The 26,614-nt window shown below is 47.1% G+C and overlaps 2 protein-coding genes across 2 annotated transcripts; one reads left to right on the top strand and one right to left on the bottom strand.

The window, feature by feature from the left end:
* The first annotated feature begins 304 nt into the window (after window positions 1-304).
* On the top strand, window positions 305-10,027 carry LOC310788110 (ubiquitin-conjugating enzyme E2 Z-like). The gene is made up of 8 exons (XM_083649612.1): window positions 305-762; window positions 1,246-1,318; window positions 2,046-2,233; window positions 5,382-5,493; window positions 5,904-6,016; window positions 7,748-7,838; window positions 9,103-9,325; window positions 9,427-10,027. The coding sequence occupies exons 1-8, from the start codon at window positions 461-463 to the stop codon at window positions 9,438-9,440; spliced, it is 1,116 nt and encodes a 371-aa protein (XP_083505738.1). The 5' UTR covers window positions 305-460; the 3' UTR covers window positions 9,441-10,027.
* Window positions 10,028-11,674: 1,647 nt separating this feature from the next.
* On the bottom strand, window positions 11,675-26,050 carry LOC310788109 (ubiquitin-conjugating enzyme E2 Z-like). Its single transcript, XM_083649611.1, has 7 exons — window positions 25,161-26,050; window positions 23,623-23,695; window positions 19,276-19,463; window positions 18,512-18,623; window positions 15,839-15,951; window positions 15,496-15,586; window positions 11,675-14,594 (listed from the first exon to the last, which is right to left on the bottom strand). Exons 1-7 carry the CDS (start codon window positions 25,631-25,633, stop codon window positions 14,415-14,417), a joined length of 1,230 nt encoding a protein of 409 aa, XP_083505737.1. The 5' UTR covers window positions 25,634-26,050; the 3' UTR covers window positions 11,675-14,414.
* Window positions 26,051-26,614: the final 564 nt, after the last annotated feature.

Raw genomic sequence — 26,614 nt, 5'->3', positions numbered from 1 at the left:
GCTAACTTTAGCTGCATGGTAGTACAAATATAGCCAACTAACTTGCTATGCAAACTATACCTATAATAACTAACAGCATGAATTTTACTTCCCCCTTCTTTTCTTTTTTTCAAAAAATCTGAGGGGGCAACTGCCTCAGTTTCAATGGGCGTGACGCTTCTGACCGGTATTCATAAAATTGCAAAACAATCGTCAATAGCTTTATTTTGAAAGTTGTGCCCGGAAGTCCTGTGGGTTATCATTCGCTGTAACTTGACTGGTTAGAATAGAAATCATATCCTGAAGTTGAGTACGTTGCGGCTTCCTGTCAGATCTCTTCCCAGACCATAATAGACATCAATGTCCACGACTCTGATCTTGAACAAAACAAGCCGAGGTAATTTTACACCACACCCAGCTGCCAAGGCAGCTATAGCTAAACACTCAACATAAATTAGCGTGCTAGGCTAGCTCGTTAACCATGGCAGACTGCTTTGGAGAGCAGTCGAAATGTGGTGCCCTTGATTTAGGCGCTACCGCCCCGGGAAACGGGCCCCCCGCTGCCGCCAACAGCTGGCCGCCAGCTCCTGCCAGCCCGCCTGCTCCCGTCGCGGCCGCGCACATCCTGACCGCGGTGACTGCAGCCACTCCTCCGGGGGAGTTCGGGCACACGTCGGACCTCCTGTCCCTGATCCACTGGAACCACTGGGACCCGACGGAAGTCCGCAGCACCCACTGGGACAACGAGAAGGCTTCCCAGGCTTGCATACTGAGGATCAAGAGGTAAACGACTACTACTATGTGTACTACAAACTACACTACTAACATACGCAGGTGGAAATAAACGAAAGTAAAAGCTTTCTCCGAAGTTTCTGAATGCCTTATTAGCCCGCTAGCCGGGCGCTTCTCGCTCATACTGAGCATTAGCGCCCGGTGAACGTCAACGCATTTCCCATCAAACAATTGTGCCGCTCTCACGTCTAGGTATAAAAACCAACCCTTATGGATTATGTGCAAAACTTTGACAAACAGTAGACTGACTTGGCTGCCATCTTGGAAAACTAGATGCTCTCTGTAAGTACAAGTCTGAAGTACAAGTCTACTTAACACAGATGTGGAACAAGACCCTGGGTTGATGTGACAGTGTATTTGGTGTGTCTTTACTCTAGCATCCCCAAAGAAAATCACCCACTAGTTGTATACAAATCTCTCTCATAACTTCATGGTTTCAATGTTTTCTCTCTGTGTCTCTCTCTCTCTCTTTAGAGACATCACGTCCATCTATAAGGAACCTCTTCCAGGAATATTTGTTGTTCCTGATCCTCATGATATGACTAAGGTAGGATGCTGCTATCCCTCTGACAGGGTTTTCACATTGTGATCAATTTGGTTGATCAGTTGCTCTGTGCGGATGTCAGAGCCTCTGAGTGTATCTACTGTATGTAGCAGTCTAGTCTGCACTGCAGCGACATTGTTTTGACCAGATAAATCATGTATTTCTGCTGCTTTGGGATTGTTGTTTGCTTTGTTTTGATGCGTTAATATTGCTAGCCATAAACAGAAAAACTCAATCAAATGTCTTCAGAGTTCAGAATAGTTTCTGACTTCCAGATAACTCTTCTTCATTCTTCATTTTGCTTCATTCACTTTTCACAATTGAAGAGAATGTGGTTGAATCATGTGAGTTTGACAGGAATGATTCACCTACATTCTCTTGAATGTCTGGTTTCACTTTGAATGAGAATCTTAAGTGAATCATCCAAGTTTGACGGGAATGACATGGGGGGCCCCTTTAGGGATGTTTCCTCCTACTGTGATGTCATGTCTTTGCAAATCGTTGCTCCACCCCCTCTGCCCAACTGGGAAGAGTTGTAGAATATAGCACATGCTTCCTCAGATGCATGTGCAGTCGCCAGACACTTCTTTTCGCCTGACAGTGAGCATGGAAGGATCACGCTATTCCCCCCCCCCCCCCCCCTCTTATCTCTCCTCTCTCCCTGTTTGCATCATTTCTTATCTCTCTCCTCCTCTCTCTCCCTCTCTACATTCTTTCTAATCTGGCTCAGATCCACGCGCTGATCACCGGGCCGTTTGACACCCCGTACGAAGGAGGCTTCTTCCTCTTCCTGTTCCGCTGCCCCCCCGACTACCCCATCCACCCGCCGAGGGTGAAGCTCATCACCACCGGACACAACACCGTCCGCTTCAACCCCAACTTCTACCGCAACGGCAAGGTCTGCCTGAGCATCCTGGGGTGAGTGTGAGGAAGACTCTGGAAGACCTGATTTTCTGTCATTTCTGTGCTGTAGAAACGCTTTGGAACCCGGCAAAAGTAGTAGAAGAAGACTTTGGTTTAGACTAGAGAGTTGTGTTGCAGTTGACAGGCACATTGCCCAGTTATCATGCTGACCACCAAAAGCTTCTAAATCCAGTCACCAAATGAATACTGGTGTATCCTTTTTACAACAACAAAACATGACCCCCATTCATTTTGAGATGTCAGAGTAGTTAAGAGAATGAATTATTGTGAATCAGAATTATTTTATTTGGCCGCAGTGTGTGTGTTTTGCACATACAAGGAAATCGATGGTGGTGTTGTTGGTGTTTGTGACGGAGAAATGTCTCAGAAGAAAAAGGCTCTTCTTCTTCTTTAGTTATCAAAGAATGCAGGAAATCCAGGTGAGTGAAAACAACACTCTGTATGTAGTGTGTTTCCGCAAAATCCGTCCCTTTCTCACAAGAGAGGCGACTCAACTCCTGGTCCAGTCTCTTGTCACCTCCCGCCTGGACTACTGCAACGTGCTCCTGGCCGGCCTACCTGCCACCGACATCCAACCGCTTCAGCTCATTCAGAACGCTGCAGCCCGTCTGGTATTCAACCAACCCAAATTCTCTCACGTCACTCCCCTCTTCCAGGAGCTCCACTGGCTTCCCATCTCGGCCCGCATCAAATTCAAATCACTGGTACTGGCCTACAGGGCTGCACACCAGTCAGCTCCCCTGTACCTGCAATCTATGGTCAGGTTCCAAACCTCTCAGCGCTCCCTTCGCTCCTCCACCAGTGCAGGTCGCCTCGCCCCTCCTTCGCTACGGGGGCTCAAAAGTCGCTCATCCCGATCTCGACTCTTCTCGTCCCTGGCACCTCAATGGTGGAACGAGCTTCCACCTTCGGTCAGGACGGCTGAATCACTGCCGATCTTTCGGAAAAGACTAAAGACACACCTTTTCAGGCTCCATCTGGGCCCTTCTTGAACTAACTTCGTTCTCTCTCTTTCTTTATTAAAAAAAAAAAAAAAAAAAAAAAAAAAAATACTAACCTAAACTTGTACCACTAACCTAAACTTGTACCACTGTTCCTTCAGAAGTTGTAGTTGTCATAGACTGTGCTCCATAGTTGATTGCTCTATTGCTGACAAAAATGTGTTATTGTAAGTCGCTTTGGATAAAAGCGTCTGCCAAATGACGTAATGTAATGTAATGTAATGTAATGTAGTGTGAGGAGAGACAGCTCGGACATAAGCACAGAATCACTGTCATTTATACACAAGTGAAAGGAACAGCTTATTTGGGCATATCCTTTACATTGAACACTCGTCAGTTGGTAAATGTCAGAGTGAAACTTGGGACAGTCGACTGAAGGAGTCAGTGGAGTGTGACATTAATAAAAGGAGAAGTTCATTTCTGACACACAGACGTCTTTCCTGTTTCTTTCTCTAATGACAGTTTTTAAACAGTAGGGAACAGCACTTTCACTCACGTCAAACAGGTCATAAATCTAACGCAATACATAATGCAGTATAATTAAACATCGCTTTTACAAGGTGCATGTAGTATTACATCTCTGTTATTGTTATTATTGCTAAAACAAATTACCGTAAATTCCGGACTATAAGAAGCACCGGTCTATAAGCCGCGGGACCAAAATTGACTATTTTTTTCTTCTATAAGCCGCACCGGTCTATAAGCCGCGGGTGTTTTGATGTTTAATTACCATATGAAAGGGTTCGTGCACAGAGAGGAATGTCGGGAAAGCGATGGCTGTTTGGGGAAGCTCCCATTTATTAACATTTCAACAAAACAAAACAAAAGTCAGGTCACTAATCCCCAGACAAAATCACACAACAATAGGCTATATGTGCAGCAAACCTGTAACCAGAGAAGTCAAGTCACTAATCCTCGTCTTCCTCTTCTTCCTGCGTACTGAAACCACCAAAGTCCTCATCTTCAGTGTCGGAAACGAACAGGTTCAGGGTGGCTTCGTCAACCACTCTCCTCTCTCCTTCATTGTCACTCAAAACCAACAAACTCCTCTTCATCACTGTCGGCATCGAACAGCCTCTGAAGCCTCTGACGGCCCTCAGCGCCAGCTGTGGCGGCGTCATCCTCTTCATCCCGCAGCAGTCCAGCGTTTTGGAACCCGTTGGTGATTGTGGATGTTTTCACACTCCTATAATATTCCGTGCTGAGACAGTTCCTCCTGCTGCACCGTCCAACGCCTCACCATTGACTCATCGATGCCCAGGTTACGCGCGGCTGCTCTGTTTCCCTCTTTTAATGCGAGATTGACTGCTTTCAACTTGAAAGCTGCGTCGTGTGAATTTCTGCGTACCTTCCCCATGGTAAGTGAGAGTGTTGCTTCTACTGCTCGTTCTCATGCTGTCGAGAACGAGCAAAGCTTTTTTTTGGTGAAAGAATCCTCCAGGGCGCTTCTTGTTAACAGTCCGAGTGAGTGGCAGGTCGAACGTCAAAGGCACTTCATCCATATTTATGATCTGCTCCGGTTCGATGGAATATTCCTTGATCTTCCTTTGTGTGAATTCGCCGAAGTTTGTGATTTTCTCCTGGTAGTCGGGGGAGGGAGTTGATGGCCGAGTGGCCGTTTGCTTACCGTAATTACCATATGTAAGTGGTCACGCACAGAGGGGATTGTCGGGAAAGAGATGGCTGTTTGAGGAAGCTCCCATTTACCGTATTACCGTAACATTTCAACAAAACAACATAACACAACACCACCGTTGTTTATTTTTACAGTGCACACAGTGTCCGTGGTGTGGTGAAAAGAGGGCAAGAGAGGAAATTAAAACAGAAGTGGATTTATAGTTAGAAAGAGTGCTAAAAAAGAGAGATTTTATTTGTATTTTTTTTTTTTTTTTCTGAAAAAATCCATAGATAAGACGCACCGTTATATAAGCCGCAGGGGCCAAAAAACGGGAAATAAGCCGCGGCTTATAGTCCGGAATTTACGGTATGTAAAATCTTGTCTGCAGAATTCTACTGTCCTCAGCGCTACAACGGCTATAAGCATGTCACCTTTGTGTGTGTGTGTGTGTGTGTGTGTGTGTGTGTGTGTGTGTGTGTGTGTGTGTGTGTGTGTGTGTGTGTGTGTGTGTGTGTGTGTGTAGGACGTGGACAGGCCCAGCGTGGAGTCCAGCCCAGAGTATCTCATCTGTCCTCATCTCCATCCAGTCTCTGATGACGGAGAACCCCTATCACAACGAGCCTGGCTTTGAACAGGTACCATCACGTGTGTGTGTGTGTGTGTGTGTGAACCCCTATCACAACGAGCCTGGCTTTGAACAGGTACCATCATGTGTGTGTGTGAACCCTGTGTGTATACTGTACAGCCAGAGACGAAAATCACATGGTGTATGTAAACTGCCATTCATTTTAGGATTTAATTTGAATTTTCATGCTAGTCAATACAGCAGAAAACATCTTTATTTCTCATTCTATCAATGCACTGTCAGCTGTAGAGAATAAGCCCTTGCCAATGCAACGTCAACACAACGCAGCAGTCGCGAGGCTTCGGCTTGAGTTTGAATTAAAAGTGAAAAATTAAACGACACGCTGCTGCTGGCTGTGGTGGAGCTGGTGATCAGGAAGAAGCTGTGGTAATGATGGAGGTGTGTCTCTGTTTGCCTCAGGAGCGCCACCCGGGGGACAGCAAGAACTACAACGAGTGCATCCGCCACGAGACCATGAGGGTGGCCGTCTGCGACATGCTGGAGGGCAAAGTTCCCTGTCCTGAAGCTCTGTGGTGAGAGCAGACACACTCCTCCCTCTCCTCTTCATCAGTCTCTACCTCTCCTCTCCTCCTCTTCATCACTCTCTACCTCTCCTCTCCTCCTCCCTCTCCTCTTCATCATTCTCTACCTCTCCTCTCCTCCTCCCTCTCCTCTTCATCACTCTCTACCTCTCCTCTCCTCCTCTCTCTCCTCTTCATCACTCTCTACCTCTCCTCTCCTCCTCCCTCTCCTCTTCATCATTCTCTACCTCTCCTCTCCTCCTCCCTCTCCTCTTCATCACTCTCTACCTCTCCTCTCCTCCTCCCTCTTCTCTTCATCATTCTCTACCTCTCCTCTCCTCCTCCCTCTTCTCTTCATCACTCTCTACCTCTCCTCTCCTCCTCCCTCTCCTCTTCATCACTCTCTACCTCTCCTCTCCTCCTCCCTCTTCTCTTCATCATTCTCTACCTCTCCTCTCCTCCTCCCTCTTCTCTTCATCATTCTCTACCTCTCCTCTCCTCCTCTCTCTCCTCTTCATCATTCTCTACCTCTCCTCTCCTCCTCCCTCTCCTCTTCATCATTCTCTACCTCTCCTCCTCCCTCTTCTCTTCATCATTATCTACCTCTCCTCTCCTCCTCCCTCTTCTCTTCATCATTCTCTACCTCTCCTCCTCCCTCTCCTCTTCATCACTCTCTACCTCTCCTCTTCTCTCCTCATCCTCTCTTTTCTTCCTCTCTTTTACCTCTTTCTCATGGCATCATGACTGCAGTCAGATCTACTGTGTGTTAGCCTTCGTCTCTCCTTCCACCACAAGCTCTTTCCCTCCTCTTCCTCCCTCTGATACCACAGTGGACTGAGCAGCGCTGTACACTGCTCGCATGTGCTATTAAAAATGATTCTGCACGAAGAGAAATATGTCTCCAGTCACATGTGCGAGGGAGTTGCTGGAGATCTTCTTGCACTAGGCTTAATGGGCAATATCCAAAATTGTAATATTGCGATATAGTCCCGCCCACATATCGTGCCACACAATATGATGACTTTGCAGCAACACATACAACACTGTTAACAGTACTAATAATGTACAGTAAGCATTGAAATGAGGGTGCTGCAGCACACACAGAGAGATGGTGGAGAGAGAGAACGGACATTTAAACGTTAGAAAGTGTGGTTATACTTCAGTAGAATCAATGGTTAGAGGGATGTCAACAGTTTAAAAATATATAACCGGTTACTTACCGGCAATGGGTGTCGGCTAATCGAAAGTAAAATTAACTGTGGAAAAAACTGACATCCGACTTCAGTAGAAACATTCGTTATACTTCAGTAGAATCAAAGGTTATACTTGAGTAGAATCGTTGCTTTGTGACGGCCTTCTACAGTACCAGCACTGATGGAAACACTATTTCTTTTCCCACTCAAATTCCCACTTCATTGCAGAACTGCATGTAGCAAATTGATTCACTCAGCCACTAATTGCTGACTCTCTCTTTCACCCTCTCTCACTCTGTATCTCACTCTTTCTGTCACCCTCTCTCTCCGTCACATTCTCTCCCTGTATTTCACTCTGTCACCCTCTCTCACTCTCTCCCTGTATTTCACTCTTTCTGTCACCCTCTCTCACTCTTTCTGTCACCCTCCCTCACTCATTGTATCTCACTCTGTCACCCTCTCACTCTCTCTGTCACCCTCTCTCACTCTGTATCTAAATCTCTCTGTCACTCGATGCTCACTCACCGGACCCGTCCCATGTCATTTCCAGGAGTAAGATGGAGAAGTCCTTCCTGGAGTATTATGATTTCTACGAGAAAGTCTGCAAGGAGAGACTGCAGCTACAGGGACAGAACATGCAGGTGACCGTCTGTTGGTGTAGCTATGTTAATTTATCCATCTGTCACTTTTAATGTTTTTTCATTTATCAGGAATATAAGGAATGTTCCTGACAAGAAATTCCATCATGCAAAAAATGTGTCATTGTGACTTGGATTTTTTTGTGTGATTTCAGCTGCAGTCGAATATATGACATTTTACACACGACTCTTTGTCCTTTCCAATCCTTCTCCCTCCTCCTCCCTCCCTGCTGCTCCCTCCTCCTCCTCCCTCCCTCCTCCTCCCTCTCTGCTGCTCCCTCCTCCTCCTCCTCCTCCTCCCTCCCTCCCTCCTCCTCCTCCCTCCCTCCTCCTCCCTCCTCCTCCTCCTCCCTCTCTGCTGCTCCCTCCTCCTCCTCCCTCCCTCTCTGCTGCTCCCTCCTCCTCCTCCTCCCTCCTCCTCCTCCCTCCCTCCTCCTCCTCCCTCTCTGCTGCTCCCTCCTCCTCCTCCCTCCCTCTCTGCTGCTCCCTCCTCCCTCCCTCCCTCTCTGCTGCTCCCTCCTCCTCCTCCCTCCCTCCTCCTCCCTCTCTGCTGCTCCCTCCCTCCTCCTCCTCCTCCCTCCCTCCTCCCTCCTCCTCCCTCTCTGCTGCTCCCTCCTCCTCCTCCCTCCCTCTCTGCTGCTCCCTCCTCCCTCCCTCCCTCTCTGCTGCTCCCTCCCTCTCTGCTGCTCCCTCCTCCTCCTCCCTCCTCCTCCCTCTCTGCTGCTCCCTCCTCCTCCTCCCTCCCTCCTCCTCCCTCTCTGCTGCTCCCTCCCTCCTCCTCCTCCTCCCTCCCTCCTCCTCCCTCCTCCTCCCTCTCTGCTGCTCCCTCCTCCTCCTCCTCCCTCCCTCCTCCTCCCTCTCTGCTGCTCCCTCCCTCCTCCTCCTCCCTCCCTCCTCCTCCCTCTCTGCTGCTCCCTCCCTCCTCCTCCCTCCCTCTCTGCTGCTCCCTCCCTCCTCCCTCCCTCTGCTGCTCCCTCCCTCCTCCTCCTCCCTCCCTGCTGCTCCCTCCCTCCTCCTCCTCCTCCCTCCCTCTCTGCTGCTCCCTCCCTCCTCCTCCTCCTCCCTCCCTCTCTGCTGCTCCCTCCTCCCTCCCTCCCTCTCTGCTGCTCCCTCCCTCCTCCTCCCTCCCTCTCTGCTGCTCCCTCCCTCCTCCTCCTCCTCCTCCTCCCTCCCTCTCTGCTGCTCCCTCCCTCCCTCCTCCCTCCCTGCTCCCTCCCTCCTCCTCCTCCTCCTCCTCCTCCTCCTCCCTCCCTCCTCCTCCTCCCAGGACCCGTTTGGGGAAAAGCGTGGCTATTTTGACTACCAGGTCCTGCTGCGTCGCCTCGGCGCCACCCACAGGCGAATCCAGGAGAAAGGTCCGGCGGAGGACGACGACGATGACGACGACTCGCCCTCAGACTCAGACTCAGACACCAGCTTCTGGGAAGATCTGTTCTGTTGGAGCGAAGATTCTTCAGAATCCACTGTTTGCTCTCTGGACAGCTCCTGTGGTAAAAGTGGCCTAACTGCTTTCTGTCAGTTCATGGTGAGCTCTTAAGTTCTTGTACATGTCAGTAGTGAGACTCAGACATGATGTCATCTCTCTCTACAGGAACCCCTCCCTGAAGCAGCAGCTCTTCTCCTACGCCATCCTGGGCTTCGCTCTGTCTGAGGCTATGGGTCTCTTCTGTTTGATGGTGGCGTTCCTCATCCTGTTTGCTATGTAACCCTGGCCACACCTCCCTCACTTCTCCCTCTTCTCTTCCCTTCCTCCCTTTCCGAGAAGCGTTTCCTGAATGGGAACTCTGAACGAGCCGATTCCAATCAACGGCAAAGAGGATATTATTATTATATTGTTATTATTATTATATTGTTCCCTGCAGTGTTTTGTTCTTGTTCCTTATTATTCATTCCTCAGAAAATGGACAGTATTGCCTAAATACTCGATTTAACGACAACAAAAAATCCAACAGACGGTTGGTTGGAATGTATTTATTTTTATTATTATAAGAATTCTTGACCAAGCAGGACCTTGAAAAAATGTGTTTGTGTACTTATTTTCATTTTATATTATACTATAGGATTCTATTGTAAACAGGAAATGATGTTCATGCTTAGGACCAAAATACATGTCTCATCTACTTGCAAGGTCACTATTGTAAATAAGAATTTGTTGTTCTGGTTGAAGAAAGTTTTAATAAAAAAATAAAGCAATGTTATGAACCCGCCTAATCCCTGTTGTTCAGGTGCTGGTCAGTTTACTGTTCCAGGGTCAGAACAAAGCATGGAGCAGTCTGATCTAGACCACACTGGAGGCAAGATGATCTCAGTGCAGCTCTTAGTCTGTCTTACCTAGCCTGGGTAAACCCAGCCCCCAGTGACCTGCTCTCAGGCTTACCCTGCTTACGAGTCACAAGTGTGTAGTGACTGAGAGCAGGTCACGTGGCGGCTGGGTTTACCCAGGCTATGTCTTACCGCCCGTCCGGTAACACTTTGAAAGCTATAAACACCATTTTGCAAAACGACGCTGACAGTATGATCATACCAGTGTCAGTATGTTATCCAGTGTTGGGGGTAACATATTACATGTAATATTATTTTTAGCAGTAACTCGGTAATATAACTTATATTACTTATAGGATTTCAGTAATATACCAGTTACTTGGTCAAGTAACTCAAGTTACAAATTGAGTTACTTTTTTTTTTTTTTTTATCAAATCACACATTTAAATCATTTCCTAATCAAACTGTTTTTATGCAAATAACCAATATAGATGACTAACAAAGGAAAAGGATAACATTCAGAATTTTGGATGGTTTACACTCACTTCAAAATGGTTTAAATTATGTTTCGGGATGGTTCCCGGGGCGCCGATGTCATTCTGCTACTGCAGTTATTTTGGTGAAAGTAATGCAAAAGTAGTGTAATAAGTAATGAGTTACTCTACACAGACAGTAATATTGTAAAGTAACGTATTACTTTCAAATGAAAGGAACTAGTAATATGTAGTATATTACATTTTGAAAGTAACTTGCCCAACACTGATGTTCCCTTGAGAACATTTTGGAAAACAGCTGTGAGGTGCACAACTGCATCAAAAGTCTACTGAAGTCACAAGTTATCAGTAATATAAAGTATAATATAAAGTCTACTGAAGTCACAAGTTATCAGGACTGAACAATATTTTTATTCATTCTTTTGCAGAGGTTCTGTACAACACAGACTTTTTCAAACACCTTGAAATGATACACTGGTCCAGACCTGCATAGAAACCTGCTGTAAGAAGCCAGTGAAGCCGGGGTCAGGTCACCTCCAGGAAGTGGATCAGGTATCTTCTGCTGGGAGCCTCATTGCACAACCAGTCTAGAACTTATCCAAACAAATGTCACTGAATGCCCTGTTGATCTACTGATTGTAACCTAATTTCAGATTTCAATCTTCAGTCGCATGAATTACACAGTTTGACAAAAACAAAACAAATAGCAACAACACTGACAGCAAGGGCAGATGCAAATGGTGTTGTATCAAACATTTTCCACCAATCACAGCTCAACCCGCAGCAACCGATGAGAGGAGAGGGGTCATGCTTTTAGGCTCATCCAATCCCGTCCTGGCATGTTGACATGCTTCCTGAACAGAGCGTGAGGAAGAGCCAATCAACTGGAATCAATTTGTGTGGCGCGCGCTGCTGTGGCTCATACAGCTCAGAGGCGACATCTCCATTCACGTCAATGGACCAGTTTTTACCTCACAAAAGTTCCCGGAAGTAAGGTTCTGGATTAAGCAGCGCTGTTGAGTTGCAGCAAAATTGGACAGTTTGTGATGTACTTTGAAAGGGTCAGACGTTTAAAGAATCAAATTGTATATTATCAGCTTTATTTTTAACATTCAAACGTAGCGCGAGCCTCCTTCCTGGCTATTCATTGGCTGCTGAGTCACACAATTTGGACCTCCGCTGGGGCCACTCTCTTACTAGATTGCTCTGATACAGCTCTAAAACCTCTGCTGCCTTCTCTTCCTGTGTTCTTTGTGAGCGAGTCGCTTGGCAACTAAGCCGAAAGAAAAACATCCCTAAGCTGCGTTCAGACTGTGAGCAACACCGTCGCTGCGTTCAGACTGTGAGCAACACCGTCGACAGACAAAATGACAGTCGACCTTCTCACGGTCAGAATCCTGCCTCACCTCGTTTCCCTACTGATGTGATTTGGTCGAATGAATAGTTCCTCCTGGCACGTGCAACATGGAGAAGTTGATTCCAGCCATTCAAATCTTCCCACTTCTCTCCAACTTATCTGAAAGACTAAATGGTTAACAATGTTTGGAAAACGGCACCATCGTTGCCGCTGTAAACTCTGGCTATTTTATCTTTTTTTTTTCTTCTTTTTTCTTCAATTAATGCTACCTAATTAGCGTTTACCAGCTAGCTATGTTGACCCTTTACAATGCTGCAATGTTAGGAAAGGCAATACCAGAGAGCAGACGTTCCAAACATTGCAGTCTGCTATACAGCAATCTGGGAACCCAGAGTCTATTTTTATTAGAAAAATAGACTACCGTTTTTCCCGGCTTCCTGTCCAGCGCGCCTCTCCTGCCACCGTCACTTCCTTTTCCGCGTCCGTGCTCCACTGTTTACAGTCTAAACAGCAACTTGCGCCGTGACTTTCCAGTCATTTTCCACTGTTGTTGTAAGACGAGTTGACGTCCTCTATGCGGTGTGTTTATGCGTTAACGTTAATAGTGAATAGCCAAAACAAACGCGGAAAAGGAAGTGACGGTGGCAGGAGAGGCGCGCTGTACAGGAAGCCGGGAAAAACGGTAGGGCTGTCCCAGAGTCTATTTTTCAAATAAAAAACAGACTCTGGGTTCCCAGATTGGCTATACAGTAACTGATGTAGAAAGTTACTCTTGCCTTGCATCAATTCCTCGACTGATCGGCCAGCAAGCGACAGAACAGCAGGATTTGAAAATAGCGAGTTAGCATTACTTTCAGCACAACAATGAGAAAAACAGCAGAACAAATGCTACAACGGTGAATTTCAATGAAACTTCAATATTTTTTCTACGAGTTGCTTATCTGGTGAAACAGATACAAATGTAATCGCACTATTTAAAATGGAAAGCTAAGCAGAGCGTTTTCATCATATACAGGAATCATTTTTTTTTTTTTTAGGATCAGTAACCCGTCAGTACTGCAGGTGGGATCATGTGGTCAGCTTTGGCCTGGTCTTTGGAAGGCGAGGTCCGGTCCGAAAGAAACCGTGGCATGGCTTAACCCTGGCCAGGGCAAACAAGGCACCGGACTCAGAACGCGTCGCCGCCTCCTAAATTCCCTTCCACACTTGAGGGGGTCCATTTCAATACTACAGTGTCTCCTTCCTTCCCTCCTCGTCAGTCCCTTGCAAAGAAGAGAAGGCCATAGAGGAAGACAGCAATCGTCTCCCACCGCTCCGGCCCACTTGGGACCAGTCCCCTCGCCCTTCTAGATATTGGTCCCTTCGTTGTTCTGCTAGGTCCCCATAGGGAAAAAGAGTTCTGCTGGGTCCCCATAGGGAAAAAGAGTTCTGCTGGGTCCCCATAGGGAAAAAGAGTTCTGCTGGGTCCCCATAGGGAAAAAGAGTTCTGCTGGGTCCCCATAGGGAAAAAGAGTTCTGCTAGGTCCCCATAGGGAAAGAGAGTTCTGCTAGGTCCCCATAGGGAAAGAGAGTTCTGCTGGGTCCCCATAGGGAAAAAGAGTTCTACTGGGTCCCCATAGGGAGAAAAAAAAAAGTAGAAAATGCTGTAAATGAAAGACAAAATTTCTCAGTTTGCATTTCAGGGTGAAACAATTTTAAGCTTTAGAACGCTGCCGCCTCTTCTTCTTTTGTCGCTCCCTACAGCGTATTCAAAGCTTCAGCCCAGGAAACCACAGTAGCTGATACATCTCAAAACCTGGTAGGTGTTTCCTCTGTTTTACCAGCCGTCTAAACGTTAAGAATCAAACATGACCCTCCATATGATGCTTGGTGAGCTGCCCAAGTGGCAAACGTGAGACAGCTACAACCCAGATGTTGTCATGTCCCTCATCTACAACCCAGATGTTGACATGTCCCTTATCTACAACCCAGATGTTGACATGTCCCTTATCGACAGTCTAGATGTTGACATGTCCCTTATCGACAGTCCAGATGTTGACATGTCCCTTATCGACAGCCCAGATGTTGACATGTAAGATGTTGACATGTCCCTTATCTACAGTCCAGATGTTGACATGTCCCTTATCTACAACCCAGATGTTGACATGTCCCTTAGCTACAGCCCAGATGTTGACATGTCCCTTATCGACAGCCCAGATGTTGACATGTCCCTTAGCTACAGCCCAGATGTTGACATGTCCCTTAGCTACAGCCCAGATGTTGACATGTCCCTTATCTACAGTGCGTGAGCATCTCGTGCTCAGCAGCTTGTATCTTGTATCATGGACTCCCTGCAGCATGGAGACATCACCTCCTCCACTGCATTCAAAAAAACAAAACAAAACAAAACAAAAAAAGGTCCCTTTGTCCTCGCCGCGCCCTGGCTCAGCTCTCGGCCCGGGTTCGAGTGCAGCGCCGCCCTGCAGGTCAGGGCTGGGAGCTGCCCTGGCTGTCGGGGTCCGTCCCCGACGAGCTGGTGTCCGAGTCTGAGTCGTCGTTGTGGTCGTTCTCCGCCGGGGTTTTCTCCCGTATCCGCCTGTGGGTGGCGCCGAGGCGAGCCAGCAGGCCCTGGTAGTCGAAACGGCCGCGCTTCTCGCCGAACGGGTCCTGGGAAGAGGGAGGGAGCAGAGAGAGAGAGAGATGAGGATCGAAAGGGACACGATATGAATATAAACAGATGGATACCGACAGAACAGACAAGACAAATTGTTGGGATGTAACAATTGAGCTAACTGTTCGGTTCGATGCGCATTACTGACTCTGTGGCTCAATATTATTACGATATTTTTAGCAAAATCTGAACGAAAATCCCTTTTTACTTGTGACAGGAGCAAAGTAAAATGACACCAGCGTTCTCCTGTAACACAAGATAGAGCGTCCTCAGTTTCAGTTTGGCCAGAGTCCATCTTGTCTCCTGCTACAACTAAAGCTAAAAATCTCTAGTGTTCAAACAATGCTCACTAGCCAGAGGTTTTCCAAAGTTACTCGCCACTCAGCATTTCCACTAGTCACAATTTTGTTCTTGGGAAATGATCTTCGGTTTCATTAAAGTTGGTGTTACGGTGTGTGCGCATCAAACTCAGATTTGGCGACCCATTTTAACGTTTACATTTTTTCATCCGCCCCTAACTGCTCACTCCATCTCTGTATCTCTGTTCGCCTCCCATTACACACGTACACGAGGGACATTTTGCCACCCGCTAAAGCAGCCAGTAAGAGTGACTGTGTTACTATGTTATTACTGTTACTGTGATACATGCCACTGCCGAATTCTACCTGCATTTGGCGTCTAATGTCAAGCCCTGATTCTGAATTAAATGTTGTAGATTTGAGATATTAGACCGCAGCCGTAAATCACACAAAAAAGATTCTGAAATCGTCAATTCTTTGGATCATGATGTTTCTTGAGGCAAACTTTCCTTCCATGCCTAATAAAGAGACATGCATTAAAGATGAACAGATGGATAAATGAAGAGACAGAGAGATGGATGAAGAGAAAGACGGTCACCTGCATGTTCTGTCCTTGTAGGTGCAGTCTCTCCTTGCAGACTCCCTCGTAGAAATCATAATACTCCAGGAAGGACTTCTCCATCACACTCCTGGAAATCACACGCACACACACGCCTTTTCAGAAAGAGGTCAAAGAAAGAAAAGAGAGGAAGAGGAGAAGAGGAGAGGTAGAGTGATGAAGAGGAGAGTGAGGAGGAGAGGAGAGGTAGAGAGTGATGAAGAGTGATGAAGAGGAGAGCGAGGAGGAGAGGAGAGGTAGAGAGTGATGAAGAGGAAGAGGGAGGAGGAGAAGAGAGTTAGAGAGTGATGAAGAGGAGAGGGAGGAGTGTGTCTGCTCTCACCCCAGAGCTTCAGGACAGGGAACTTTGCCCTCCAGCATGTCGCAGACGGCCACCCTCATGGTCTCGTGGCGGATGCACTCGTTGTAGTTCTTGCTGTCCCCCGGGTGGCGCTCCTGAGGCAAACAGAGACACCCCTCCATCATTACCACAGCTTCCTGATCACCAGCTCCACCACAGCCAGCAGCAGCGTGTCGTTTGATTCAAACTTTATCTTTATCTTTATGGTTTATTTGAGCAGGGACAGTACACAATAAACATATTGCACCAGAGATAGCTAAGAGCTAATTTGCATCTGTAGTCCCTGGGCGCACACAGTACATATCAAATACAGAAATAAAAGAAAATCCTAGTGTCTAAACAATATACATGGTACAAAAAATGATAATACTTACTATTAGTAATATATAACACAGTCAAATATAACACATAGGTAGATAGCAATCCCCTAAGATCACATAGTGGTAAATGAGGAGATGATCAGAAATAAATACACAATGTCAGAACACAACAACATGAGACCACACTAATGCCTATAGGTGGCCACAGGACTGACCCTCTCTCAGCCACTGGCAGGGTGTTCCACGGCCCGCCCGTTTTGACTGTGAATGCAGATTGACTGAATTTCGTGGATCTAAATGGCACGCAACAGTCTCCTCTAGTGGAGGCTCTTGTAGTTCTCACACTGGTGTTACGGTTTGTCACAAATTTGTTAAATTGGGGGGGGGGGGGGGGGGGGGGGGGCAAGGCCGTGGAAGATCCTATACAACAAACTGACATTTGCCATCAGCAGGAAATTCTCGAATGTTAGAAAGTTATATTTCTTGATAATGTTACAGTAATGATAGCTGTTAGGTTTTTTATCCAGGACCTTCAAGGACCTTCAACGCTTGCTTGAATAGAGTAAAGAGTGGCTGCGTCGTTGTTTTATTGGCCTGGGACCACGTAGTGGCACAATAAGACAGATGTGATTAAATGAAAGAATGAAGATACAACTCAAACCCAAGCAGCTCCACTGCTGCGCTGCAAACTTTTCATTCTGTGCAGTTATTCATTCATATATTGGAGTTGGTCCCCGGGCGCTGCACTGCGGCTGCCCACTGCTCCTAGTTCTAGGAAGGTTCCTAGTAGACGATGGGTCAAATGCAGAGGATGAAGGTCCTCACGGGCAAAATGAACTAACCCTAACTTCAATTAGAAATTAGAATTAGAAAGCCGTTGAAGGAAGTAGTTCTCGGGGGACCTCCCCAGTGGGCAGTTCCCCTCAGGGTGCCCAGAAATGTTTGGTCCGAAAACGGCTATAGAAACAAACACACACTTTAGTAACTTGTTTGCTGTGGTGGGGGTTCACACACACACACACACACACACACACACACACACACACACACACACACACACACACACACACACACACACACACACACACACACACACACACACACACACACACACACACACACACACTTACTTTAGTAACTTGTTTGCTGTGGTGGGGGTTCAGGGGTTCACACACACACACACGTGATGGTACCTGTTCAAAGCCAGGCTCGTTGTGATAGGGGTTCACACTAGGGCTGCACGATATTGGAAAAAACGGACATTGCAATATTTTTTTATTCTGCGATATATATTGCGATATGAAAAAAAACAGGAATTTTCACCAAAAGTCTTAAATAGGTCTATCAAGCCTTGCCTGTTTAAGAAGATGGCCTAGTGGGTAACGTGCACGGTTGACGTAGTAGGAAGTGAGTGCGTTTTTAGCCGCAGACAGGGTGAGTTGCAGGATCCTAAGTGAGTAAAGGTACTATAGTTAGTAGGAAAAGAGCTTAGAACATCACAGAGAGGGCGTGCATTACTGTATGTTATGAGTTAATTTGCCTTACTTGACATTGCACGCTCTGCGATGTGACTATTGCGCATGTGCACATTGCGATGACGATGCTGAAACGATATATTGTGCAGCCCTAGTTCACACACACACACACACACACACGTGATGGTACCTGTTCAAAGCCAGGCTCGTTGTGATAGGGGTTCACACACACACACACACACACACACACACACACACACACACACGTGATGGTACCTGTTCAAAGCCAGGCTCGTTGTGATAGGGGTTCACACACACACACACACGTGATGGTACCTGTTCAAAGCCAGGCTCGTTGTGATAGGGGTTCACACACACACACACACGTGATGGTACCTGTTCAAAGCCAGGCTCGTTGTGATAGGGGTTCACACACACACACACACACACACACACACATGATGGTACCTGTTCAAAGCCAGGCTCGTTGTGATAGGGGTTCACACACACACACACACGTGATGGTACCTGTTCAAAGCCAGGCTCGTTGTGATAGGGGTTCACACACACACACACACGTGATGGTACCTGTTCAAAGCCAGGCTCGTTGTGATAGGGGTTCACACACACACACACACACACACACACATGATGGTACCTGTTCAAAGCCAGGCTCGTTGTGATAGGGGTTCACACACACACACACACACACACACACACACGTGATGGTACCTGTTCAAAGCCAGGCTCGTTGTGATAGGGGTTCACACACACACACACACACACACGTGATGGTACCTGTTCAAAGCCAGGCTCGTTGTGATAGGGGTTCACACACACACACACACACATGATGGTACCTGTTCAAAGCCAGGCTCGTTGTGATAGGGGTTCTCCGTCATCAGAGACTGGATGGAGATGAGGACAGATGAGATACTCTGGGCTGGACTCCACGCTGGGCCTGTCCACGTCCTACACACACACACACACACACACACACACACACACACACACACACACACACACACACACACACACACACACACACACACACACACACACACACACACACACACACACACACACACAGAGCTTACCATGTTTACTTAAAAGTCTTTGTAGGGCTGAGGGCAGTAATATAAAGCATTAAACATTACTGCAGACAGGATTTTTTTGTTTCAGGAAGCCAGGAAACCACGGACATCCCATTTGATCAGATTTTGTCCCAGGGTCCCCCATCTCCGATAAGATCTTTTCTTTTAGATGTTTTATTACAGAAGGTATGAAAACCCATGACCAAAATAGTCATACATTCTGTCATTGTGTTACTTATGGAGTGGATGGAATTATAGTGAAAATAAATGCTCTTAACTACTCTGACGTCTCAAAATGAATGGGGTAATGTTTTGTTGTAAAAATTACACACACAGAACCGTTCATTTGGTGACTGGATTTAGAAGATTGTGGTGGTCAACATGATGTCTGGGCAATGTGCCTGTCAGTGTCAACTGCAACACAACTCTCTAAACCAAAGTCTTCTTCTACTACTTTTGACGGGTTCCAAAGCGTTTCTACAGCACAGAAATGACAGAAAATCAGCTCTTCCAGAGTCATCCTCACTCACCCCAGGATGCTGAGGCAGACCTTGCCGTTGCGGTAGAAGTTGGGGTTGAAGCGGACGGTGTTGTGTCCGGTGGTGATGAGCTTCACCCTCGGCGGGTGGATGGGGTAGTCGGGGGGGCAGCGGAACAGGAAGAGGAAGAAGCCTCCTTCGTACGGGGTGTCAAACGGCCCGGTGATCAGCGCGTGGATCTGAGCCAGAGAAGAAAGGATGCAGAGAGGGAGGACAGACAGAACAGGCTGTAGAACAGATCATCACTGATGATGTCACAGTGGGATTTCATCAGTGGGATTTATGACATCACTGATGATGTCAGAGTGGGATTTATGATATCACAGTGGGACAGATCACAGTGGGACAGACAGAGAGAGAGAGAAACAGACAGAGCCCTAGCTCCCATTTATATACTGACTGATGATGATGATAAAGGAAACTTATGTCTGAAGATATTCAGACATAACTCAGATGGGGAGTATGTATGAACACAATTATCCATTGTGAGCGCGCGGCTGCACAAACGGATCTGAAGCACCCTCAGCCTCAAAGAGCTACTCATGTTTAAAAACCTTTTTTTCTTCTTTAGATTATTTTTTGGGGCATTTTTACCTTCATTGCATAGGACAGTTAGCTTGACAGGAAAAGTGGGGAGAGAGAGAGGATGACATGTGGCAAAGGACCAGGGGTTGGAGTAGAACCCGGGTCGGCCACGCAAAGTACTGTCTTAGTGGAACGCACTCTACCAGGTGAGCTAGTTTCCTGTCCTGAGTGAGGAGTGGGCGTGTGCTTACACTACCAGGTGAGTCATTTTCCTGTCCTGAGTGAGGAGTGGGCGTGTGCTTACATTCTACCAGGTGAGCTAGTTTCCTGTCCTGAGTGAAGAGTGGGCGTGTGCTTACACTCTACCAGGTGAGCTAGTTTCCTGTCCTGAGTGAAGAGTGGGCGTGTGCTTACACTCTACCAGGTGAGCTAGTTTCCTGTCCTGAGTGAGGAGTGGGCGTGTGCTTACACTCTACCAGGTGAGCTAGTTTCCTGTCCTGAGTGAGGAGTGGGCGTGTGCTTACACTCTACCAGGTGAGCTAGTTTCCTGTCCTGAGTGAGGAGTGGGCGTGTGCTTACACTCTACCAGGTGAGCTAGTTTCCTGTCCTGAGTGAGGAGTGGGCGTGTGCTTACACTCTACCAGGTGAGCTAGTTTCCTATCCTGAGAGAGGAGTGGGCGTGTGCTTACACTCTACCAGGTGAGCTAGTTTCCTGTCCTGAGTGAAGAGTGGGCGTGTGCTTACACTCTACCAGGTGAGCTAGTTTCCTGTCCTGAGTGAGGAGTGGGCGTGTGCTTACACTCTACCAGGTGAGCTAGTTTCCTGTCCTGAGTGAGGAGTGGGCGTGTGCTTACACTCTACCAGGTGAGCTAGTTTCCTGTCCTGAGTGAGGAGTGGGCGTGTGCTTACACTCTACCAGGTGAGCTAGTTTCCTATCCTGAGAGAGGAGTGGGCGTGTGCTTACACTCTACCAGGTGAGCTAGTTTCCTGTCCTGAGTGAGGAGTGGGCGTGTGCTCAGACTCTACCAGGTGAGCTAGTTTCCTGTCCTGAGTGAGGAGTGGGCGTGTGCTTACACTCTACCAGGTGAGCTAGTTTCCTGTCCTGAGTGAGGAGTGGGCGTGTGCTTACACTCTACCAGGTGAGCTAGTTTCCTGTCCTGAGTGAGGAGTGGGCGTGTGCTTACACTCTACCAGGTGAGCTAGTTTCCTGTCCTGAGTGAGGAGTGGGCGTGTGCTTACACTCTACCAGGTGAGCTAGTTTCCTGTCCTGAGTGAGGAGTGGGCGTGTGCTTACACTCTACCAGGTGAGCTAGTTTCCTGTCCTGAGTGAGGAGTGGGCGTGTGCTCACACTCTACCAGGTGAGCTAGTTTCCTGTCCTGAGTGAGGAGTGGGCGTGTGCTTACACTCTACCAGGTGAGTCAGTTTCCTGTCCTGAGTGAGGAGTGGGCGTGTGCTTACACTCTACCAGGTGAGTCAGTTTCCTGTCCTGAGTGAGGAGTGGGCGTGTGCTCACACTCTACCAGGTGAGTCAGTTTCCTGTCCTGAGTGAGGAGTGGGCGTGTGCTTACACTCTACCAGGTGAGTAGGGATGGGTACCGTTCACATTTGAACCGATACCAGTACCTGGAATTCGGTACGGTACCCAAAACGGTACCATTTTCGGTACTTTACACGCTCTAATAACAAAAAAAATTACAGTCCAAACTTCTCAGAGAGAGCGGTCGGTATTCACTAAAGCCTTCATATCTCAGGCTCTGTAGCACATAGAAACATAAAATAAAAAGCATTTTAGAGCTTAACCCTTTGGCTTTTCGTATTATATTTGCCCTAATGTTCATTAAAACATTTTTTTATCTTTAACCCCAAAAAGTAAAAATAAAAAGATTCTAATGCATTTTAAGAAATGTTAATAAAGATTATGGCAAATGTACCCCTTCCAAATAAAAAGCCATGGGTTTAAGCTCTCAAATGCTTTTTATTTCATGTTGATAGCTAGTATGGAGGCTGAGGAAATACGTTCTGTTGAACCCTTGACAATTACTGCAGCAAGAGTAACATTAGCGATCTCTGTTCTGCAGTCGTCGTGAAGACAGTGAAAAGCCTCGTTATCTAACAACCACAATGGCAGTGAAACAACTTATCCAGCTAACGCTAGCTAATTAAATAACGTTACCTGATGTTGTAGTCGATGCCTCTCTCAACGTTACAGCTGAGGAGGTGCTGCTAACGTTAGTTGCGATGCGGTATCTGCTTCATTCACCCTCAGCCTATCTAAGACGTTACAGTCTTCAGCATTTAGCTAAATATATCTTGTGTTTGACCATGCTTCCTCAAGTTTGAGGTGTTTCCCTGGCCAGCTTTGCAATTCACATCACAAATGTTGCAACCAGTGTTGTCTGAGTCTATCTTGGTAAAGTGTAGCCACATTTTCGGCTGGTCCTGTTTGTTGATGTTTCAGGTGTGTGACGTACTGACGTAATGCGCTCTCGCGTGTTGCCTTAAGGTTCCGTCGGAATTTCTATTTTACCCACTCTCTTCTATTACTCAGATGCGTTCAAGTACCGAAATGAGGTACCGTCTGATTTCATGTGAACTGATACTTGGTAGTATCGCCCCCTTTCGGGCGGTGCCTGTAAAAGTACCGAGTTCGGTACCCATCCCTACAGGTGAGCCAGTTTCATGTCCTGAGTGAGGAGTGGGCATGTGCTTACACTCTACCAGGTGAGCTAGTTTCCTGTCCTGAGTGAGGAGTGGGCGTGTGCTTACACTCTACCAGGTGAGCTAGTTTCCTGTCCTGAGTGAGGAGTGGGCGTGTGCTTACACTCTACCAGGTGAGCTAGTTTCCTGTCCTGGGTGAGGAGTGGGCGTGTGCTTACACTCTACCAGGTGAGCTAGTTTCCTGTCCTGAATGAGGAGTGGGCGTGTGCTCACACTCTACCAGGTGAGTCAGTTTCCTGTCCTGAGTGAGGAGTGGGCGTGTGCTCACACTCTACCAGGTGAGCTAGTTTCCTGTCCTGAGTGAGGAGTGGGCATGCCGTGTGCTTACAAGCCAAAGATTTGTTGCACTTTTGACAATGAGAATGTGTCAGCATCGACTCTAGTGAAGTATAACCAAAGACACTTTACGCATCGTTCTCTCTTGCATCTCTGCCATCTCTTTCTCTCCCTCCCTCTGTCACACGTCTGTATGCTGCAGCATGTGTCTGTCTGACCCGAGCTCCTCCCCTCCTCCACACAGGAAGGCTGAGAAACAGAGTCATGTCTTACGGTGTTGGTGAGACACTGTAGCCTACACTGCCCCCCCCGGCCAAACCACACGGAATTTTTTTTTTTTGCGACGTGCAAACGGCTCACTATTTGGCAGATCGCAAGCCCACATTTGCTAACCGTATTGCCAGAATAATGCGTTGAAGGTATTTTGATGGAGTAGAGAGAGAATTGCTTTCTGAAAGATATCTCTGATGTAGTCGACATTGAAAAATGTAATTAAAGGTCTGTCTAGCATAAACACTGTGATTCCTGCAGCACACTACGTCATACCCAACCTCCCCCCGCACTCTCTACTCTGAAGATTTCCTCATGTGTGGAAACGGCCATGCCTCTTGTCTGAAAGGGTCACTCCGGGGAATGTCCGGACCTGATTCAACGGACAGAGTCCACATCTGAAAGTGGCTTTGGTGTGAACTGACAGAAGAAGATTGGAACATGGGTCAAGAAGGTTTGAACATGGGTCAAGTAACCCTGGTCTGACCCTGGTCGTTGGTATGAGACTGATGTGTGAAAACCCTGTCAGAGGGATTGCGGCATCTTACCTTGGTCATATCCTGAGGATCAGGAACGACAAACATTCCCGGAGGAGGTTCCTTATAGATGGACATGATGTCTCTGGAGAGAGAGAGAGAGAGGGGGAGGGAGGGAGAGGACAACAGAGAGAGAGAGAGAGAGAGTTGAAAACAGGAAGTTATAAGGGAGATAAGGAGAGATAGCTATTTGGGTGATTTTTTTTGAGGATGTGAGATTATATTCAGTTACATTTTAAAGGCAAAAATAAACGGATTTTTACAAGTAGACACACAGATATCTTAAGAGAGGCACATTAAGAACTCCACTCATATTTAATTTAGGAAAACACCAAGTATCCTGTCACGTCACACCAGGGGCTTTCTCCATGTACATTTTAAGTAGACTTTTAACACGTGTAAATAATTTTTGCTTTAAAGTCAAGATTAGATTTTAGCCAAATTTAACGTAAATTTTCCTTTTCAGAAGCAGTGAGGATGGAACAATAACCTGCCATCGAGGCTATGGGGGATTATCACAAATCATCAAGGAAAACGTATCTAGCTCATCGTAACTACTGGAAACTAACAGCCTAACATGGCTCATACTGGCTGTCCTAATGACAGTTTCCCTAAACCAGTCTTTGGGGACCCCCATGGGTCCTAGCGGGGTTCCAGGGGGTCCCCAACAAAAATCTTATCAGATGGGGGATCCTGGGACAGATCCTTTCTTATCAAATGGGGGTCCGTAGTCTTGTGCAGGATTCCTATACCGTGGGAACCTGACAAATCTGCGAGCTTACATTTTATTTGCTCTGGCAAATGCATTTGTGAATTGGTCTGTCGATGCCAGGCTAGGGTTCCTACTTCCTCCACATTTTCAATTAAAAAATCCCATACTTTTTCCAGACCTTGAATTGTTCTGAAGATTTTGTCTGGCGATCAATATGATTTAAGCAGATAAGACTGATTGTTCTTGACAGCAACAAATATCAGAATAGAGATGATTGGCAGGGTTCCTACACCATGTAAGCGTGTATGTAGGAAACCGTGTAGGCTACACGGTTTCCATTTCAAAATTGCATATTTTTCCAAGACCCTACCTACGTTCTTGACTGGATTTTATTTTGGTGGGTATTTTGAGATATCCATGCTGGGGGTAATAAGAGCTGAACATCATCAACAAAAACTGTGGACTCAAAGTGGGTATACAACCACATGTCCCATACTTTTCTAGATTTTTATAATATAATTATATAAATCTATAGCGTCTCTAGTCAAGACCTGGAAATGAACAGATTCATGTTTAATACTTTTCCAGACTTGGGTAGGTAGGAACCCAGTTTGTCAGTTTAGGGGTCCTTGGTGTGGAAAAAAGTTTGAGAACCATAATGCCGTAAACTTCGGGGAGAAAGCCTTTACTTTCGTTTCTGTTTCCAGCTGGTGCAATTTTAGGCCTCAACTTACCTGACACAAGACAACACAACACAACGCAACGCAACATAACACAAGACAACACAACACAACACAACACATTCAATATTTTAATGCTTAGTCATTTCTGTAGTTACCTCTTGATCCTCAGTATGCACTGCTGAGAAGCCTTCTCGTTGTCCCAGTCGGTGCTGAGCGTCGGGTCCCAGGAGGTGGCGTGGATCTGGGACAGGAGGCCCGCTCCTGCCGCCCCGGCCACCCCGAGCCCGACCCCCGGGAGATGCGAGGAGGCGTGCACGGCGGGAGACACGGCCACGACCGGCGACGAGCCCGGAGTGAAGGTGTCCCCGAACCCGACCGCAGTGGCTCCTGTGACCGCGGACATGGGGGCCGTCACCGAGGTCAGGAGACTCTGTGCGGCCGCGGCGGGAGCGGGCGAGGCCGGGCTGGAGCCGGAGGAAGCGCCGCTGGCTGTCGACAGAGAGTCGGCCAGCTCCTGCCAGCCAGGCGGCAGCCAGCTGTTTGCGGCAGCGGGGGCCCCGTTGCCCGGGTTGGTAGCGCCTAAATCAAGGGCACCACCGTTCGACTGCTCTCCAAAGCTGTCCGCCATGGTTAACGAGCTAGCAAGCTAGAGTTAGCCCGTCTGTGATGATCACTAATTTATAATGTTAACTATTAGCTAGCTGCATTGACAGCGGAGTGTAAAGTTACCTCGGCTTGTTAGTTGTTTTGTTGTCAAGTCGGATCAGAGAGTCGGGGAACGGAGAAGAGCTGAGGACATAGGGGAGGCCAGAAAACAAGGCTTCCTTTCCCACGACATGATGATGATGACGGCTATTCGTCGTTAGCTGCGCCTGTGTGTTTCACAATCCAAGGCCCCCAAAAAGTACCTTGTCGTCAGCGAATGAACGTCGTCCGCCTGACAACGGCTTACAAAACAACAAACCGACCGGGTCGTTATCGGTTTAAAGAAATATTGTGTCGGAATACGTGTTCTTTCACCAGCTACATTACTACCAGTCACTCACTAAACATAATACACAACGCAACTTCAGGATATGATTTCTAACCAATCAAGCTAGAGTGAGCGATAACCCACCGTGCGTCCGGAAAGACTTTCAAAATAAAACGTTTTTTGCCGTTTTGCAATTCTATGAGTAATGCAAAGTAGTACAGTACAGTGGGATTTGGAGGAGGGGAAACCTATAGTCCATCTGGCTCCATCAGTTGCATATTTTCCAATGTCCTTTTCACAGCATCCACGTCGATGCCAGATCTAATCATCCGTATAAAAAATAAATCCTTATAAAATCTGTCTGTTTCAATTGTTGTCCCACTGATGATGTCACAATGCCTATGACATCATCAGTAACATCATTATTGACCAAAATCATATTATGACATCACTGATGATGTCATAGGCACTGATGATGTCATAGGCATTGTGACATCATCAGTGACAGTGATGTCATCAGTGATGAGAAGTTGAGCAATTGTGCTGACAATGGTATCTACAGACAGACTACAAACTTCCAACCACATACTACATTTCAGCATAACATTCCTTTACTTTGAGTAGAAACAGAATGCA

This window comes from Poromitra crassiceps (assembly GCF_964638095.1).
Source record: "Poromitra crassiceps genome assembly, chromosome: 13".
In the NCBI taxonomy this organism is placed as follows: Eukaryota; Metazoa; Chordata; class Actinopteri; order Beryciformes; family Melamphaidae; genus Poromitra; species Poromitra crassiceps.
The sequence above is the reverse complement of the archived record's forward strand: the minus strand, read 5'-3'. Positions and strand labels throughout refer to the sequence as shown.

Coding starts and splice junctions, on each gene's coding strand:
- LOC310788110 (XM_083649612.1), top strand. CDS start 461: ATGGCAGACTGCTTTGGAGAGCAGTCGAAATGTGGTGCCCTTGATTTA. Junction 5,494..5,903: donor ACGAGCCTGGCTTTGAACAG/GTACCATCACGT, acceptor TGTTTGCCTCAG/GAGCGCCACCCGGGGGACAG. Junction 6,017..7,747: donor CCCTGTCCTGAAGCTCTGTG/GTGAGAGCAGAC, acceptor TGTCATTTCCAG/GAGTAAGATGGAGAAGTCCT.
- LOC310788109 (XM_083649611.1), bottom strand. CDS start 25,633: ATGGCGGACAGCTTTGGAGAGCAGTCGAACGGTGGTGCCCTTGATTTA. Junction 23,696..25,160: donor TGCATACTGAGGATCAAGAG/GTAACTACAGAA, acceptor CTCTCTCTCCAG/AGACATCATGTCCATCTATA. Junction 18,624..19,275: donor GTCTGCCTCAGCATCCTGGG/GTGAGTGAGGAT, acceptor GTGTGTGTGTAG/GACGTGGACAGGCCCAGCGT.